The sequence below is a fragment of the Cervus canadensis genome, chromosome 1 (genome assembly GCF_019320065.1).
Source record: "Cervus canadensis isolate Bull #8, Minnesota chromosome 1, ASM1932006v1, whole genome shotgun sequence".
In the NCBI taxonomy this organism is placed as follows: Eukaryota; Metazoa; Chordata; class Mammalia; order Artiodactyla; family Cervidae; genus Cervus; species Cervus canadensis.
The window spans coordinates 118,580,062-118,594,054 of NC_057386.1; the positions used below are offsets into that span (position 1 = coordinate 118,580,062).

The following is a 13,993-nucleotide window of genomic DNA, read 5'->3' on the forward strand; positions in this document are numbered from 1 at the left end:
CTGCCTTGGGCCCGCCGGTGTAATAAACTGCACTCCACTATCTGCATTGTCCTTCTGAGTGAGTCTGTTTCCCAGAAAGCGTGGCTATAACAACCGAACTGAACTGACAAAGTAGAAAGACTAAGAATGTTCAGGCCTGCCCACTCTTCTCTTTATCTTCTTTGTTCTCTGGAAATGGAAAGAAAAAAGCTCATTCTTCTATTTTATGTTGTTGTTGTTTTTCCCCTTTTTGCCTCAATGGGATATCTGGCTTTCTTTAATTTACCCAAACCCTTTTGATGTCCAGACTACCTGACCTATGTTGTGAAACTTCTCTACAACCTGGCTCCTCGCCTCGCCTCTTTGGAGCAGTCTTCTCAGGGTCACTTGAGAGGCTGTCTCCCTGGCTTAAAGTGCTAAAAATTCCCATCGAATAAAACATAACTCTCAACTTTTATGCTGTGAATACTTTTCAGGTCGAAAGACCTCTTTACAAATCAGGACAGAGAGGCTGCCCAGTTACACTCGTGTTCAAAGCTGCACAGCTAGGGACAGCTCACAATTTTTCTGTCGACCTAAAGAACTAAAGTTCATGAAAAAGTACAACGTATTGATTCATGCCATTAAAAAAAAAGACAGAGAGAAATTATGTTTGTGTGTATGTGTGCATAAACCTAGAAAAATATCTCACAAGACTACCCCAAAGTAGTCATAGTTGTCGTCTTTGAGGTTTAGGATTAGGGGTGGACTAAACAATGCTTCCGGATTTTTCTGACTGTTTCTGTTTGCAATATACATGTCCTGCTGCCAGGATCCCAGGAGACTATAAAACAATTTCGTCCACAGTGAAAAGAAGAAAAGGAAACCAGAAATCTATCTGTAATTGTGATTCCTCTTGGGTGAAGTACTAAGGTGGGTTTAAAAGCAGCTTTTCAGAGTATAGTCTGAAGACAGACCAGATATTCTAGTCGGCCTGCTAAAGGCAGGGAGGAATTCTGGGATTCTGGAGGAAAGAGCTGAGAGATCTGACAGGTCTGTGGGGTGGCAGGAGCCTTTCATTTGCAGAGAGGCAAAATAGAAACAAAGATTCAAGACAAAACTCCTCCCATGCAAGGAACTGAAACCAGCAGCAGCATAGCTCCTCCCTGCCTGTGAAATGAAACTTAACAGTCCCCTAGAGGCAGGCACTGAACTGAACTGAGACGCAGGCAGCAGAGGAGACAGAAGCTCACAGGTTCAGGACACAGTTAGTTCTGCTGCCTCTGGGTCTCCAGTCCCCAGCGTCGTGATGGAGCTCAGCCATACCCCGGCCAAGTCTCTAGACAAGTTCATCGAAGACCACCTCCTGCCAAACGAGGAGTTCGGCACGCAGGTCAAAGAAGCCATTGACATCATCTGCACTTTCCTGAAAGAGAGGTGTTTCCGATATGCCCCTCACCGAGTTCGAGTGTCCAAAGTTGTGAAGGTGAGTCCAGAACTGCCTGGCTGGGGAGAAGGGGGGCTGGTTTGCAAGTGTTTGCACAGGGACAGTCAGAGAGCAAGAGGCTGAGGTCTCTGGGGCTGGTTCTGATTTATCCATGCCGGAACTATAATCACATCTGTGAAAATAGCTTCTGGGGAGAGGGAATCCATCTGTAGGTTTTTAACAATTTCCCTGGGGAAGTGTATAAACCACCTAGGTCATGACTGCTTTGGAGATAAGCAATCTGAATCCTGGCAGCATCTGCAGTTCACTAATCTTTACCAGGGTGGGATCTCACCATTTCTGCAGAGTCTCGAGTTGGTTAAGAGTATACGTTTTGAAAGCAGATAGCACCGGCTGGCTGTGAAATCTTGGGCAAGTCACTTAACCTCTCTGTGCCTCAGTTTCCTTATCCAGAATTTTCAGCACCTCATCAGGCTTGCAGATCAAGTAAAGTCAGCCATGGGCCAGTTTACAGTATTAATCATATAAGGTCGTAAATTACAGGGAGGAAAGAATATGGACCCTGGAAAAAGACAACCAGGATGTGAACTGTATCTCTGCCACCCACTAGCTGTGTCACTGGACTGATACATGATATCTCAGCATCTGTTTCGCCATCTGGAAGATAACAACAGATAATAACAGCAGCTAGATCCCAGAGTTCTTGTGAGCATTCTAGGAGTTCCAGCTGCTGATGCCTTCAGAGCAGTGGCTAGCACTCAAAATGTTAGTGATTGTTCTCAGCATTTTATTAAGGGAGGCTCTTCTCAATGAAAAATGTCAGTTTTACTCTTATTACCTGTTTTAGGGCGGCTCCTCAGGCAAAGGCACGACCCTCAGAGGACGATCAGATGCTGACCTCGTCGTCTTCTTCACCAATCTCACAAGTTTTCAGGAACAGCTTGAGCGCCGAGGAGAATTCATCGAAGAAATTAGGAGACAGCTGGAAGCTTGTCAAAGAGAGGAAACATTTGAAGTGAAGTTTGAGGTCCAGAAACGACGATGGGAGAATCCCCGCGTCCTCAGCTTTGTCCTGAGGTCCCCCAAGCTCAACCAGGCGGTGGAGTTCGATGTCCTGCCTGCCTTTGATGCCCTGGGTGAGTGCTCCCAGCCACGAGTTCCTACAGTCTTTGTCCTATGTCAGGGCTTCTTCCGTTCTCTTTTCTTGTCTCTGAGCAGAAATAAAATGTCTTAGTAACCAAGGTATCCCTTCAAGTGGGAGGAGACCCAGGCATCTCTCCTGGGACAAGAATGCCTAGGGTCTCGCTCAGCCACTGAAGTGACATTAAACACCAAACTGGTACAGTTGGGGGTCAAGATATTTGTATAGAACACCTACCAGGCTTATTAGTTCGACTTTTTGCAAACTGTGTGATGTTCTTTTTTCTAAAAATGAGGTCTCGGGTAAATTCAATATGTTAATTTCATTTTTATGCAAATGTGAGGCAACCACATCAAACTTATACTGGGGCTGGAATCTAGAGATCGTGTGCAGGGACACTGGGACAGGAAGCAATGCATTCTCTGAGGGTCAGTCTCCAGTGTGCACCTTAGATGCGGGGCTTCCCTGCTGGCTCAGGGGTTAAGAATGCTCCTGCCAAGCAGGAGATGCAGGTTCGATCCCTGGGTCGGAAAGATCCCCTGGAGAAGGAAATGGCAACCCACTCCAGCAGTATTGCCTGGGCAATTCCATGGACAGAGGAGCCTGGCAGGCTAGAGTCCATGGGGTCTCAAAGAGGCAGACGGGACTGAGCGACTGAGCAGGAACACAGACGTGGAGGTGCAAGGCCAAGGTGTTCCATGGCCCTAAACGAGACAGACAGAGAACCTCTCTCCTGGAGCCTGACCATAAGAACACCAGGAAGGAAATGATAACTCGCTGTGACCACAGCTAAATATGGTGACTCGATGGAGAGCAAAGGGGATCAGAGGACTTTGGTAGATAGGGCGACAAGAGAGGTGACCTCTGGCCTGAGGCCCAAAGAATGAGAAAGAGCCAGGCCTGGGAAGACCTCCCAGGAAGAAGAAACAGCAGGTGCAAAGACAGGAATGAACGTGGCATGTTTGAAGAAGAGAAGCAACCAGGGCAGTCAGTGGCAAAGGGATTGAGGCAGGAGGTAAGACGAGGGAGGAGACGGGTCTCACCATCCGCGTGGGCCTCTGTGAGGACTTGGGATTTTACCCAGAGGTCCTGGGAAGCAAGAAGTGGAAGGATCAGGTTTCAAGGCCTCTGTATGGGCTGTGGAGGATCCAGGGAGGAGGGTGCCGCCACCTCTGCTGAGTCCAGGTGAGAGACGATGGGTGACGGCGGTGGAGGCGGGAGAAGGGAGGCCCGGGTAGGACCTCACGCCTCCTGGCTCTGGGCCTGCTCACCTCCCCACTGCCCTCCATGGCCAGTGAGTCTGTGTCCCCGGGGCGACAGAAAGAAGCTCAGAAAAGAGCTGACATTTAAATTTGAATCCATTCCCAACAGGTCAGTTGACTAAAGGTTACAGACCTGATCCTAAAATCTATGTCCAGCTCATCCAAGAGTGCAAGAAACTGGGGAAAGAAGGCGAGTTCTCCCCCTGCTTCACAGAGCTGCAGCGAGACTTCCTGAAGAGTCGTCCAACCAAGCTGAAGAGCCTCATCCGCCTGGTGAAGCACTGGTACCAACAGGTATGGCCGGTCCTATGTGGGCAGAGCCGAGGAAGTGGAGGAGGAAGGGAGAGAGTGAGGCGGGAGGGGTGGTGTGGAGGGATGCAAGGGGCAGGGAGAGGCGTGGGGAGGAGCCAGGATGAGGCAGTGGGAAGAGGGAGAGGTAACAGTGGGGAGGGGAGAGCAGAGGGGAAGGAAGGGAAATCACAAATCCATCCTTCTAGTTACTGTGGCCAAACCAAGGGTCATCCTTGGCTTCTTCACAGACACCCACATCCAACTAGTCAGCAAATGTTGGTCCATATTAAAATACATTTATGATTCATCCATGGTCATCACCTCTGTTACCCCCTGGTCCAGATCATCTTTGGAGGCTCAAAGGATCTGCCCTTGACCTCTCTGAACCCCCATCTCTGCCCCCTCACCACCACCCTCAGGCCATGCTCTTCTCTTCATTAGTCCTCCTGGAGAGAAAGTCTGCACTCCAACCTCCGGGCCTTTGCATGTGCCTATTTGTTTGTTTATTGTCTCATGTTTGTTCAGTTACTAAGTCATGTCTGACTTTTTGTGACCCCAGGGACTGCAGCATGCCAGGCTCCCCTGTCCTCTACTCTCTCCCAGAGCTTGCTCAGATTCCTGTCCATTGAGTCGGTGATGCTTTCTAACCCTCTCACCCTCTGCCGCCCCCTTCTCCTCTTGCCCTCAATCTTTCCCCAAATCAGGGTCTTTTCCAATGAGTTGGCTCTTCGCATCAGGTGGCCAAAGTATTGGAGCTTCAGCTTCAGCATCAGAACCTCCAGTGAATATTCAGGGTTGATTTCCTTTAGGATTGACTGGTTTGATCTCCTTACAGTCCAAGGGACCCTCAAAGAGTCTTGCCCAGCACCACAATTCAAAAGCATCAGTTCTCTGGTGCTCGGCTCTCTTTATGGTGCAAGTCTCACATCTGTTCAGAACTAATCAAAGCTGTGGTTTTTCCAGTAGTCATATTTATTGTCTGTCTCCCCACTATTCGCTGGTGGCTCAGATGGTAAAGCGCCTGCTTGCAACGTGGGAGACCCAGGTTCGATCCCTGGGTCAGGAGGATCCCTTGGAGAAGGAAATGGCAACCCACTCCAATACTCTTGCCTGGAAAATTCCATGGACAGAGGAGCCTGGTGAGCTACCGTCCATGGGTTGCGAAGAGTCAGACAGGACTTCACTTTCACTTTCCCCTCTATAAATGTACAAGAACAGAAGGATTTATATGTTTGATTCTCTGCTGCATCACAGGAACCTAGAACAGTGCCTGGCACATGAGAGTTCAAAAAATGATTGTTAGGTGAATTAATGAGTGCTATATCCTCCACCAACACCACACACACACACACACACACACACATACACACACTTCTGTTCACTTCCTAGCCATCTGGCTTTGAACAAGTGAGTTAATAGCTCTGTGAATGCCACCATAGACTATACCTAAATGGATAGGTGTGGATTTGCTCTCAGAAAACTTTATACCCTAAAACAAGTGGCAGGCTGAATTTGATGCATGAGAAATGTGCTTTACACAAATGCTAGACAAGCCCATTTTTCTGATTGTTTTCCATCTACTCAGTGTAAGGAGCAGCTTGGAAAGCCATTGCCCCCACAATATGCCCTGGAGCTTCTGACGGTCTATGCCTGGGAGCAAGGGTGCCAGGAAACAGGATTCATCACAGCTCAGGGATTTCAGACTGTCTTGGAATTAGTCCTGAAGTATCAGAAGCTTTGCATCTACTGGAAAAGGAATTATAACTCTGAAAACCCTATTATTGAAGAATACCTGACAAGGCAACTTGCAAAACCCAGGTACTCCATCCCCTCTTGGCTCAGCTCCCCACGTAAATGGACCCCTGCTTACAGCTGCAGCACCCGGAAACGAAGGAATTATTGATCATCTTCTGATACTTATCATGCCACTGGGCACTTTACTACTACCATCTAATTTTAAAAACAATGTGCAAACGACCATGTGAGGCAGGCACTATGTTAATTGCTTCACTAATGAGTAAACCAAGATTCTGAGCAGTAAAGAGCTTGTTCAAACCCTAACAGAAAATGAGTGAAACAGCTGAAATTTCAACTGAAATAACAACAGCTGCAGGAACAATAATAATTCCTCCCAGGAAGTAAGAGCTTGCTATAAGACTAACACACTCTAATAGTATAGTAAAAATTATGATTATTGTAACTGTCATGCACTAACCCGTTACGATGGCCCAATTACTGTGCTGAGTATTCCATGTTGCTTATCTAGATCCTCATAGAACATCCTTTGAAGTAGGGATGTTCAAATCTGCCCATTTCACAGATGAGCATACAGAGAATTAGAGAGACCAAGACATCTACCTAAGGTCACACTCCTACAGAAGAGCAGAGGTGAGATTCACGCCCAGGTTTATCAAAGCCCAAATGCAAGGCTCCTCCTTCTGTTCACTGTCCTCCCTGGAGCAGGGCACCCAGGACACACCCTAGGGAGTGATGCTCTGCTGGAGCCCTGATGCTGCCTGAGTCTCAGCCTGTGCCAGGCTGGTTGCTTTGCCCTTCCTGGAGCATCTAGACCACCCACCAGAGAGAACCCAGCTTCTCATTTCTCTCTCTCTAAATATTACTCTTCAGGCCTGTGATTCTGGACCCGGCGGACCCTACAGGAAATGTTGCTGGTGGAGACCTAGATAGCTGGAAGCGGCTGGCACAAGCGGCTTTGGTCTGGCTGGATTACCCATGCTTTAAGAAATGGGACGGGTCTCCAGTGGGCTCCTGGGATGTGTCGGTGAGAACTTCTGCTTCTTTACTGCTGCCCTGCCCCCATCCCTTCCACACATCATGGGGTGTGTAGCTAGAGACCATTCCTTCCAAAGAAATTGCCTCTTACTAGAGGTCACTAGGGCTTCCATGGTGGCTCAGACAGTAAAGAATCCGCCTGCCTATGCAGGAGACCTGGGTTCAATCCCTGGGTCAGGAAGATGCCCTGGAGAAGGAAATGGCAATCCACTCCAGCATTCTTGCCTGGAGAATCCCCATGGACAGAGGAGCCTGGTGGGCTACAGTCCATGGGGTTGCAAAGAGTCAGACACGACTGAGCGACTTTCACTTTCACAGAGGTCACTTCCATTCACACCATGCCAGGCTATGCTCCCTGATTTATAGTCATCTTCACCCCAGAGGGTTCCTAGACTTCTCACATCCCTATCCAGAGCTTATTCTTTAATTAATGCCTCCTTGGCCAGAAGTAACTTTTTTTAACAGCTCCAGTTGGCTCATTTCACTAAGAAGAAAAAGAATAACAACCACCACTTAATGAATACCTGCTTTGGGGTCAGGCTCTGTTCCTAGCCCCTTAAATTTAATTGTTTTATTAAATCCTCACGACACCCCATGAGCCCTGATTTCTACTCCCATCTTACAGATGAGAAAAGGAGGCTCAGAGAGGTGAAGTCACCTGCTCAAGGTCACTCAGCTAGGGAGCCCCAGAACCGGGAATCCCACTCAGCAGACTCCAATGCCAGGGCTTACTCCGCTGAGCTAAACAGCCTGCCTTGTATCCCCTCCCCCCTCCATATCACAGGACAAACGAGTGACTCAGAGTAGGTGAGGATGTGAGTGTATCACACAGCTAAGTCAGGGCTGAGGGCCTCATCTTTCCACTCCAAGAGTAGGGATCTTTCTCAAGCTGGAGTGGGGAGGGCTGATGATGCCAGAGATGGGTTTCCCAGGAAACAGGCTCTGGGATGAAGTTCACATGCAGGAGGTTTCTGGGGAGGACCACTGGAACCGACACCTGTGTAAAGGAGGGGAGCGAGGCGGGTACCAACATGAAGAGAGGGGCGGACGGGATGCTGGCCATCTCAGACCATCCCCCCGGGGAGTCCTGGGGGCCCCAACAGCCTCCAGAGTTGTCCTACAGAAGACTGAGGTGGCCAGGCCTTTATAGCCCCAACACCGGTCAGCTGCTGAATGTGGACAACCCAGGAGGGGGCATGGCCTTCCTCAAAGGGCATCCAGGTGGCAGGTCACAGCGTCCACCGGGGATGCTTACTGAGACCCATGCCAAGCGGGGAGGCCCAGCTCTCCAATGTGACCACCTGCTTCTCCTTTTCAGCCCCAAGAACACAGCGACCTGATGTTCCAGGCCTATGATTTTAGACAACCTTATAGATCCTCTCCAAGAACCCAGCTCCATGAAGGAGCCCCTCCCCAGGTGGAAGAGAACTGGACATGTACCATCCTCTGAACGCCAGAGTATCTTGGAGGCAAGGTCTCCAGAGCCATCTGGGCCAGCCCTCTTCATGTCTAGGGCTAGGGGGCCTGGATCCAAAGACAGCCATGAATTGATGTCAGACCTGGGACCAGAGCCCAAGTCTCCTGACCCCCAGCCTTCCCACTATTCTGTGCTCTCTTTTCTTTCATAGACAGCCCGCTCCCCATTGGAGCCTGACAATAGCCTCTCCGAGACACCAGGAGACTCAGGCAAAAGAGTGGAATCCCAGCCTTGACTTTCTTCTGTGAACCTGGGGGGAAAGGTGATGGTCTAATTTATTGTCAGTAATAACAAAAATGGTAGCAAATGCCATTTGTTGGGTGTTAATTAACCTCAAGGTACAGAGCCAAGAAGTATATCTACATATTATGTGTGTGTGAGCATATTCACTGATTCAATTAAAAAAATATTAATTGGGCACCTGTTCTGTGCCAAGCATTGTTCTGGCCACTGGATCACTGTTGTTCAGTCACTAAGTTGTGTTCGACTCTTTGTGATCCCATGGACTGTAACACACCAGGCTTCCATGTCCTTCACTATCTCTCAGAGTTTGCTCAAATTATTGTCCATTAAATTCGTGATGCCATCCAACCATCTCATCCTCTGCTACCCTTTTCTCCTTTTGCCTTTAATATTTCCCAGCATTGGGGTCTCTTCCAATGAATCAGCTCTTCTCATCAAGTGGCCAAAGTATTGGAGCTTAGCAATGAGTAAAGCAGACAAAACTCCCTGCCTCGTGGAGCTGACATTTTGTGGAATACTCTACTATTCGAGAGATGAGGGTCCTTTCAATTCTCAGCTACAGATAATCCTGAGACAAGCATCTTTAGTTCATCCTTTGTCCACATCTCTGATTATATACCTGGGAAAAATTTTAGAACTGCCCTGTGTAATTCAGTAGACACTAGTCACGGATGGCTATTGAGTACATGAGATGTAGCTGAACCCAACCGAGAGGTGCTCATCTTTATACTTCCCTGAGTTTTCAGATTATTATTAATTTTGGGCTGTAATTTATACTGCTTGTATGACCACAAGAAACAGTAAAGCAAGGTTTCTGGTTCAGAACTATCCTATCCACCCCTGCTATTAAAAGCTAGCATCTGCCCCCTTGCAAGGGCTTCTCGTCCATAAGACACTCCCCAACTCCGAGGAGCAGTATCCATCTCCCCTCCTGCCCACTAGGACTGTAAGTATGGTCAAGTCCCAACACAGCCCAGCTGCGGACATGCTGGGCCTGCTGAGGGAGGAATGGACTTGTATCCGTAACAGCCGGAAGACCCGGCAGCATGTACCAGCACAAGTCAGGTGGGTGTGTGGGGGAGTGACCCCAAGGGCACTTCATCAAGGGGCGGCAGAGTCAGATCAGATGACCAACAGCTTATTGATTTGGAAGTCCCCTCCTGGACTTCAGGACTTCACACCCTGGCAAGGACCCCAGGAGAAGGCGCAGACTCGCTCTTAGCCAGGCTCTTAGAACGGATCAAATGCGAGCCTTTGCTGGTGATATTCCCATGAGAGATGGTGGGAGATGGGATTAAAAGGTCAGGGAAGCGGATGTGCTGGGGGCCGATGTGCTATATAAATCCAGAAAGAAAAAAAAAAAAAAAAACCCCACCAAATTATCTCCCGTGGAAAAGCAGAGAATACAGCTCTACTGAGGCCATAAAGGATACGCTAGCGAGGGACCTCCCTGGTGGGCCAGTGGTTCAGAATCCGTCTTCCAAGGCAGGGGACACAGGTTCGATCCCTGGTCCCAGAAGATCTCACATGCCTCGGGTCAGCCAGGCCCCGGTGCACCACAACTATTGAGACTGCTGTCTAGCGCCGACGAGCCACAGCTGCTGAAGTCTGCGCGCACCCAGAGCCTGTGCTCTGCAACAAGAGAAGCCACCGCAGCCAGAAGCCCGCACACCGCAGCACCATGACTGGAGAGCAGCCCCGGCTCGCCGCAACCAGGCAAATGCCTGCACAGCAGCAAAGACCCAGCACGACCAAACAAATAAACAGATAAAATTGTTTTTTTTTTTAAAAGAGTAAAGGAGTCTGCCTGGTCAAGGCTATGGTTTTTCCAGTGGTCATGTATGAATGTGAGAGCTGGACTGTGAAGAAAGCTGAGCATCAAAGAATTGATGCTTTTGAACTGTGGTGTTGGAGAAGACTCTTGAGAGTCCCTTGGACTGCAAGGAGATCCAACCAGTCCATCCTAAAGGAGATCAGTCCTGGGTGTTCATTGAAAGGACTGATGCTTAAGATGAAACTCCCAATACTTTGGCCACTCATGCGAAGAGTTGACTCATTGGAAAAGACCCTGATGCTGGGAGGGACTGGGGGCAGGAGGAGAAGGGGACGTCAGAGGATGAGATGGCTGGATGGCATCACCGATTCGATGGGCATGGGTTTGGGTAGACTCCGGGAGTTGGTGATGGACCTGGAGGCCTGGCGTGCAGCGATTCATGGGGTCGCAAAGAGTCGGACACGACTGAGCAACTGAACTGAACTGAACTTAAAGGAGTCTGGGGGGTTATGATGTGTCCTTGTGGGTTACTCTGTTGTTAACAAGCGTCCCACCCTGCTAGGGGATACTGATGTGAAACTGAAACTGAACTTGGAAACGGGAAACCCCGTTTTAAGTGAAACCAGGAGACCAGAAGGGGGCGCTCTCACCTCTCAAATCAGTTCAGTCCAGTCGCTCAGTCGTGTCCGACTCTTGGCGACCCCATGGACTGCAGCAAACCAGGCTTCCCTGTCCTTCATCAACTCCTGGAGCTTGCTCAAATTCATGTCCATCGAGTAGGTGATGCCATCCAACCATCTCATCTTCTGTCATCCCCTTCTCCTCCTGCCTTCGCAGTCTTTCCCAACATTAGGGTCTTTTCCAATGAGTCAGTTCCTTGCATTAGGTGGCCAGAGTATTGGAGCTTCAGCTTTAGCATCAGTCCTTTCAAAGAATATTCAAGACTGTTTTCCTTTAGGATGGACTGGTTTGACATCCTTGGGAATCCAAGGGACTCTCAAGTGTCTTCTCTAGCACCACAGTTCAAAAGCATCAATTCTTTGGGGCTCAGCTCAAACACCACTGCAGAATGTTGTTGGGGGTGGGAGAAGGCTGGCGTGATGGTGGTTGTGGTGGGGTGGTGGAGTGGTGGGGTGGTGGGGTGGTGGGGTGGTGGGGTGGTGGCAGTGGGGTATATAAGAAATCTCTTGGCTTCTGCCCAGTTTTTCTGGGATCCTAAAACCACTCTGAAAAATGAAGTTTATATACATATATATATATATATATTTTTTTTTTAAGAGTAAAGAGACATAATACCTGCAACATACAACTCACATGACTCAGTACTGATAATACAATGTACACAGAGAATGAGGAGCAAATATGGTGAAATATTCAGGATCAAGAATATGAGAGAGTTCTTTGTGTTTCAGATGATTTCAAAATAAAATATTTTTTTAAATAAAAAACGCACAGACTTTAGAAAGCAGGTAGTTAGAAGCTAGCCAGATAACTTACAAGCTGTATGACCTCGGACAAATATTTTTCAGCTCTCCGAGCCTCTATATTTTCATTTAGAAAAGACACACCCCCAACAGGAAGAACGATCAACAGGAAAAAATCGTCAATGACAGGCCAGGACAGGAAAGATACAACTCACATGACTCAGTACTGATAATACAATGTACACAGAGAATGAGGAGCAAATATGGTGAAATATTCAGGATCAAGAATATGAGAGAGTTCTTTGTGTTTCAGATGATTTCAAAATAAAATATTTTTTTAAATAAAAAACACACAGACTTTAGAAAGCAGGTAGTTAGAAGCTAGCCAGATAACTTACAAGCTGTTATGACCTCGGACAAATATTTTTCAGCTCTCTGAGCCTCTATATTTTCATTTAGAAAAGAAGCCTAAGCCCAGCCTACCTCTAGGTGTTTTAGAAGTCGGATAAGGGCAAGGAAGGGCCCTTTATGGACAGGAGCAATCATCAAGTTTCTCCAGAGAAACCAAACAGTGAAAATGAACTCACAAACGGAAACCTTATGGAGTTAGAAGACCAGAGAGGGAGCTCTCACACCTCAAATACCTCTGAGGTCAATCCCAGGAAAGACAAGTTAATTAACACACCCCTAACAGGAAGAATGATCAACAGGGAAAAATCGTCAATGACAGGCCAGGACAGGAAAGATATACATTGCATCTCTCCTGGAGGAAGCCAACTCCCCTGGCAACTGAGCCAATGAGAACCCATCATCACCTTGAATTCTTGCTTTCCTCCAACGGACACATGTTCAAACAACTCCTCCTAACTTCCTCTTTTTCTCTATAAAGTAATATTCCTCTTCTTTGTTGGCTGAACTTGCCTATGGCTTTTTGCTATTGCCTGATTGTCCAAAATTGAAATTCTTCGCTGTTCCCAAATAAACCCATTTTGCTGGTAAAACAGTGGTTGCTTTACTTTTGAGGTTAATAGAACAAATTGGTTTTATAAATCTAGATTTAGAGAAAAATTTGTTTTAAGGAATTGGCTGCAGGGGCCAGTGAGTCCAAATTCTGCAGGGTAGGGTGGCCAGGATACCTGGAAACCCAAAGAAGCATCTGCTTGTGGAATTGCCTCCTCCTCAGGGAGAGAGCAGACCGTTTCCTTTTCATCCCTTCACCTGATTGGATGAGGCCCACCCACATTATAGTGAATAATCTGCTTTCCCCAAAGTTTACAATGTTGATCTCATCTTAAAAATATACTAAAAAAAAAAAAAAATTCGAGAAGAATGTTTGACCAAATATCTGAGTACCATGATCATAGTCAAGTTGACATACAAAACTAATCATCACAGGACTTTCCTGGTGGTCCAGTGGTTAAGAATCTGCCTGCCAATGCAGAGGACAGAAGTTCAATCCCTGGTCTGTGAAGATCCCACATGCCACAGAACAACTAAGCCCTATGTTCCACAACTACCGAGCCTGCATACCCTGGAGCCCGAACTCTGCAACAAGAGAATTCAAGGTAATAAGAAGCCCATGTACCACAACTGGAGAGTAGTGTCCACTCGCCGCAACTAGAAAACGCCCGCTGACAGCAATGAAGACCCAGCACAGCCAAAAACTACAAATAAATAAATACCATTTAAAAGATAATAATAATAAAAGTAATCATCACAGCAGAGAAAGGGGTCTGTCTGTTCCTGTCCCCCTTGGAGATGTTTGCCTTCTGTGTTACAGAGGAAGCCAGTGGGAGCTGCCCAGGAGTTTCGTTCTCATGGTTCTGGACACAAGAGTTGCACGTCTGTCTCCTCTCTGGCCTGTGTGCTACTGGGCATGTTTTCTTTCCTTGCTGGGTGTGGCTCAATGCCCGATGAAACCTGCCAGGTGGTCATGTGTGTGCTGAGGGACTGGGCCCACAGGAGCAGGCCTCTGGGGACCTGTGTTTGTTCAGGGGCAGAACTGAAACCCGAGTGGCTCAGCTGTTGCCTTGCTGTGTGTCCCTAAACAAGTCAGGGCCCTCTCTGGTCTCTTCTCCTCACTGTTCTCATCAACTCTGAATTCCCAAGCCATTGGGAACAGGGAGAAGGGGAAAGAGCCTCAAAAGATGACCTCTGGGAAAATAATTTTTTACATTGTATAT

At 47.9% G+C, this 13,993-nt stretch overlaps 1 protein-coding gene across 2 annotated transcripts; it reads left to right on the top strand.

The window, feature by feature from the left end:
• The first annotated feature begins 1,070 nt into the window (after nucleotides 1-1,070).
• LOC122422844 (2'-5'-oligoadenylate synthase 1-like) lies at nucleotides 1,071-8,804 on the top strand. 2 transcript variants are annotated; one of them, XM_043439567.1, is made up of 6 exons: nucleotides 1,071-1,444; nucleotides 2,253-2,541; nucleotides 3,918-4,102; nucleotides 5,685-5,917; nucleotides 6,728-6,881; nucleotides 8,211-8,804. In XM_043439567.1, exons 1-6 carry the CDS (start codon nucleotides 1,268-1,270, stop codon nucleotides 8,340-8,342), a joined length of 1,170 nt encoding a protein of 389 aa, XP_043295502.1. In that variant the 5' UTR covers nucleotides 1,071-1,267; the 3' UTR covers nucleotides 8,343-8,804. The 2 variants fall into 2 exon arrangements, 1 of the variants encoding a protein (XP_043295502.1); XR_006263979.1 differs by lacking the exon at nucleotides 8,211-8,804 and adding an exon at nucleotides 6,420-6,487 and having other exon boundaries at nucleotides 1,072-1,444; nucleotides 6,728-6,865.
• The last annotated feature ends 5,189 nt before the right edge of the window (nucleotides 8,805-13,993 follow it).

Bases quoted from the DNA above. Each gene is read 5' to 3' on its own strand.
- LOC122422844 (XM_043439567.1), top strand. From the start codon at position 1,268: ATGGAGCTCAGCCATACCCCGGCCAAGTCTCTAGACAAGTTCATCGAA. The intron at 5,918-6,727 runs GTACTCCATCCC...ATTACTCTTCAG, and splicing joins AGGCAACTTGCAAAACCCAG to GCCTGTGATTCTGGACCCGG. The intron at 6,882-8,210 runs GTGAGAACTTCT...TCTCCTTTTCAG, and splicing joins TGGGCTCCTGGGATGTGTCG to CCCCAAGAACACAGCGACCT.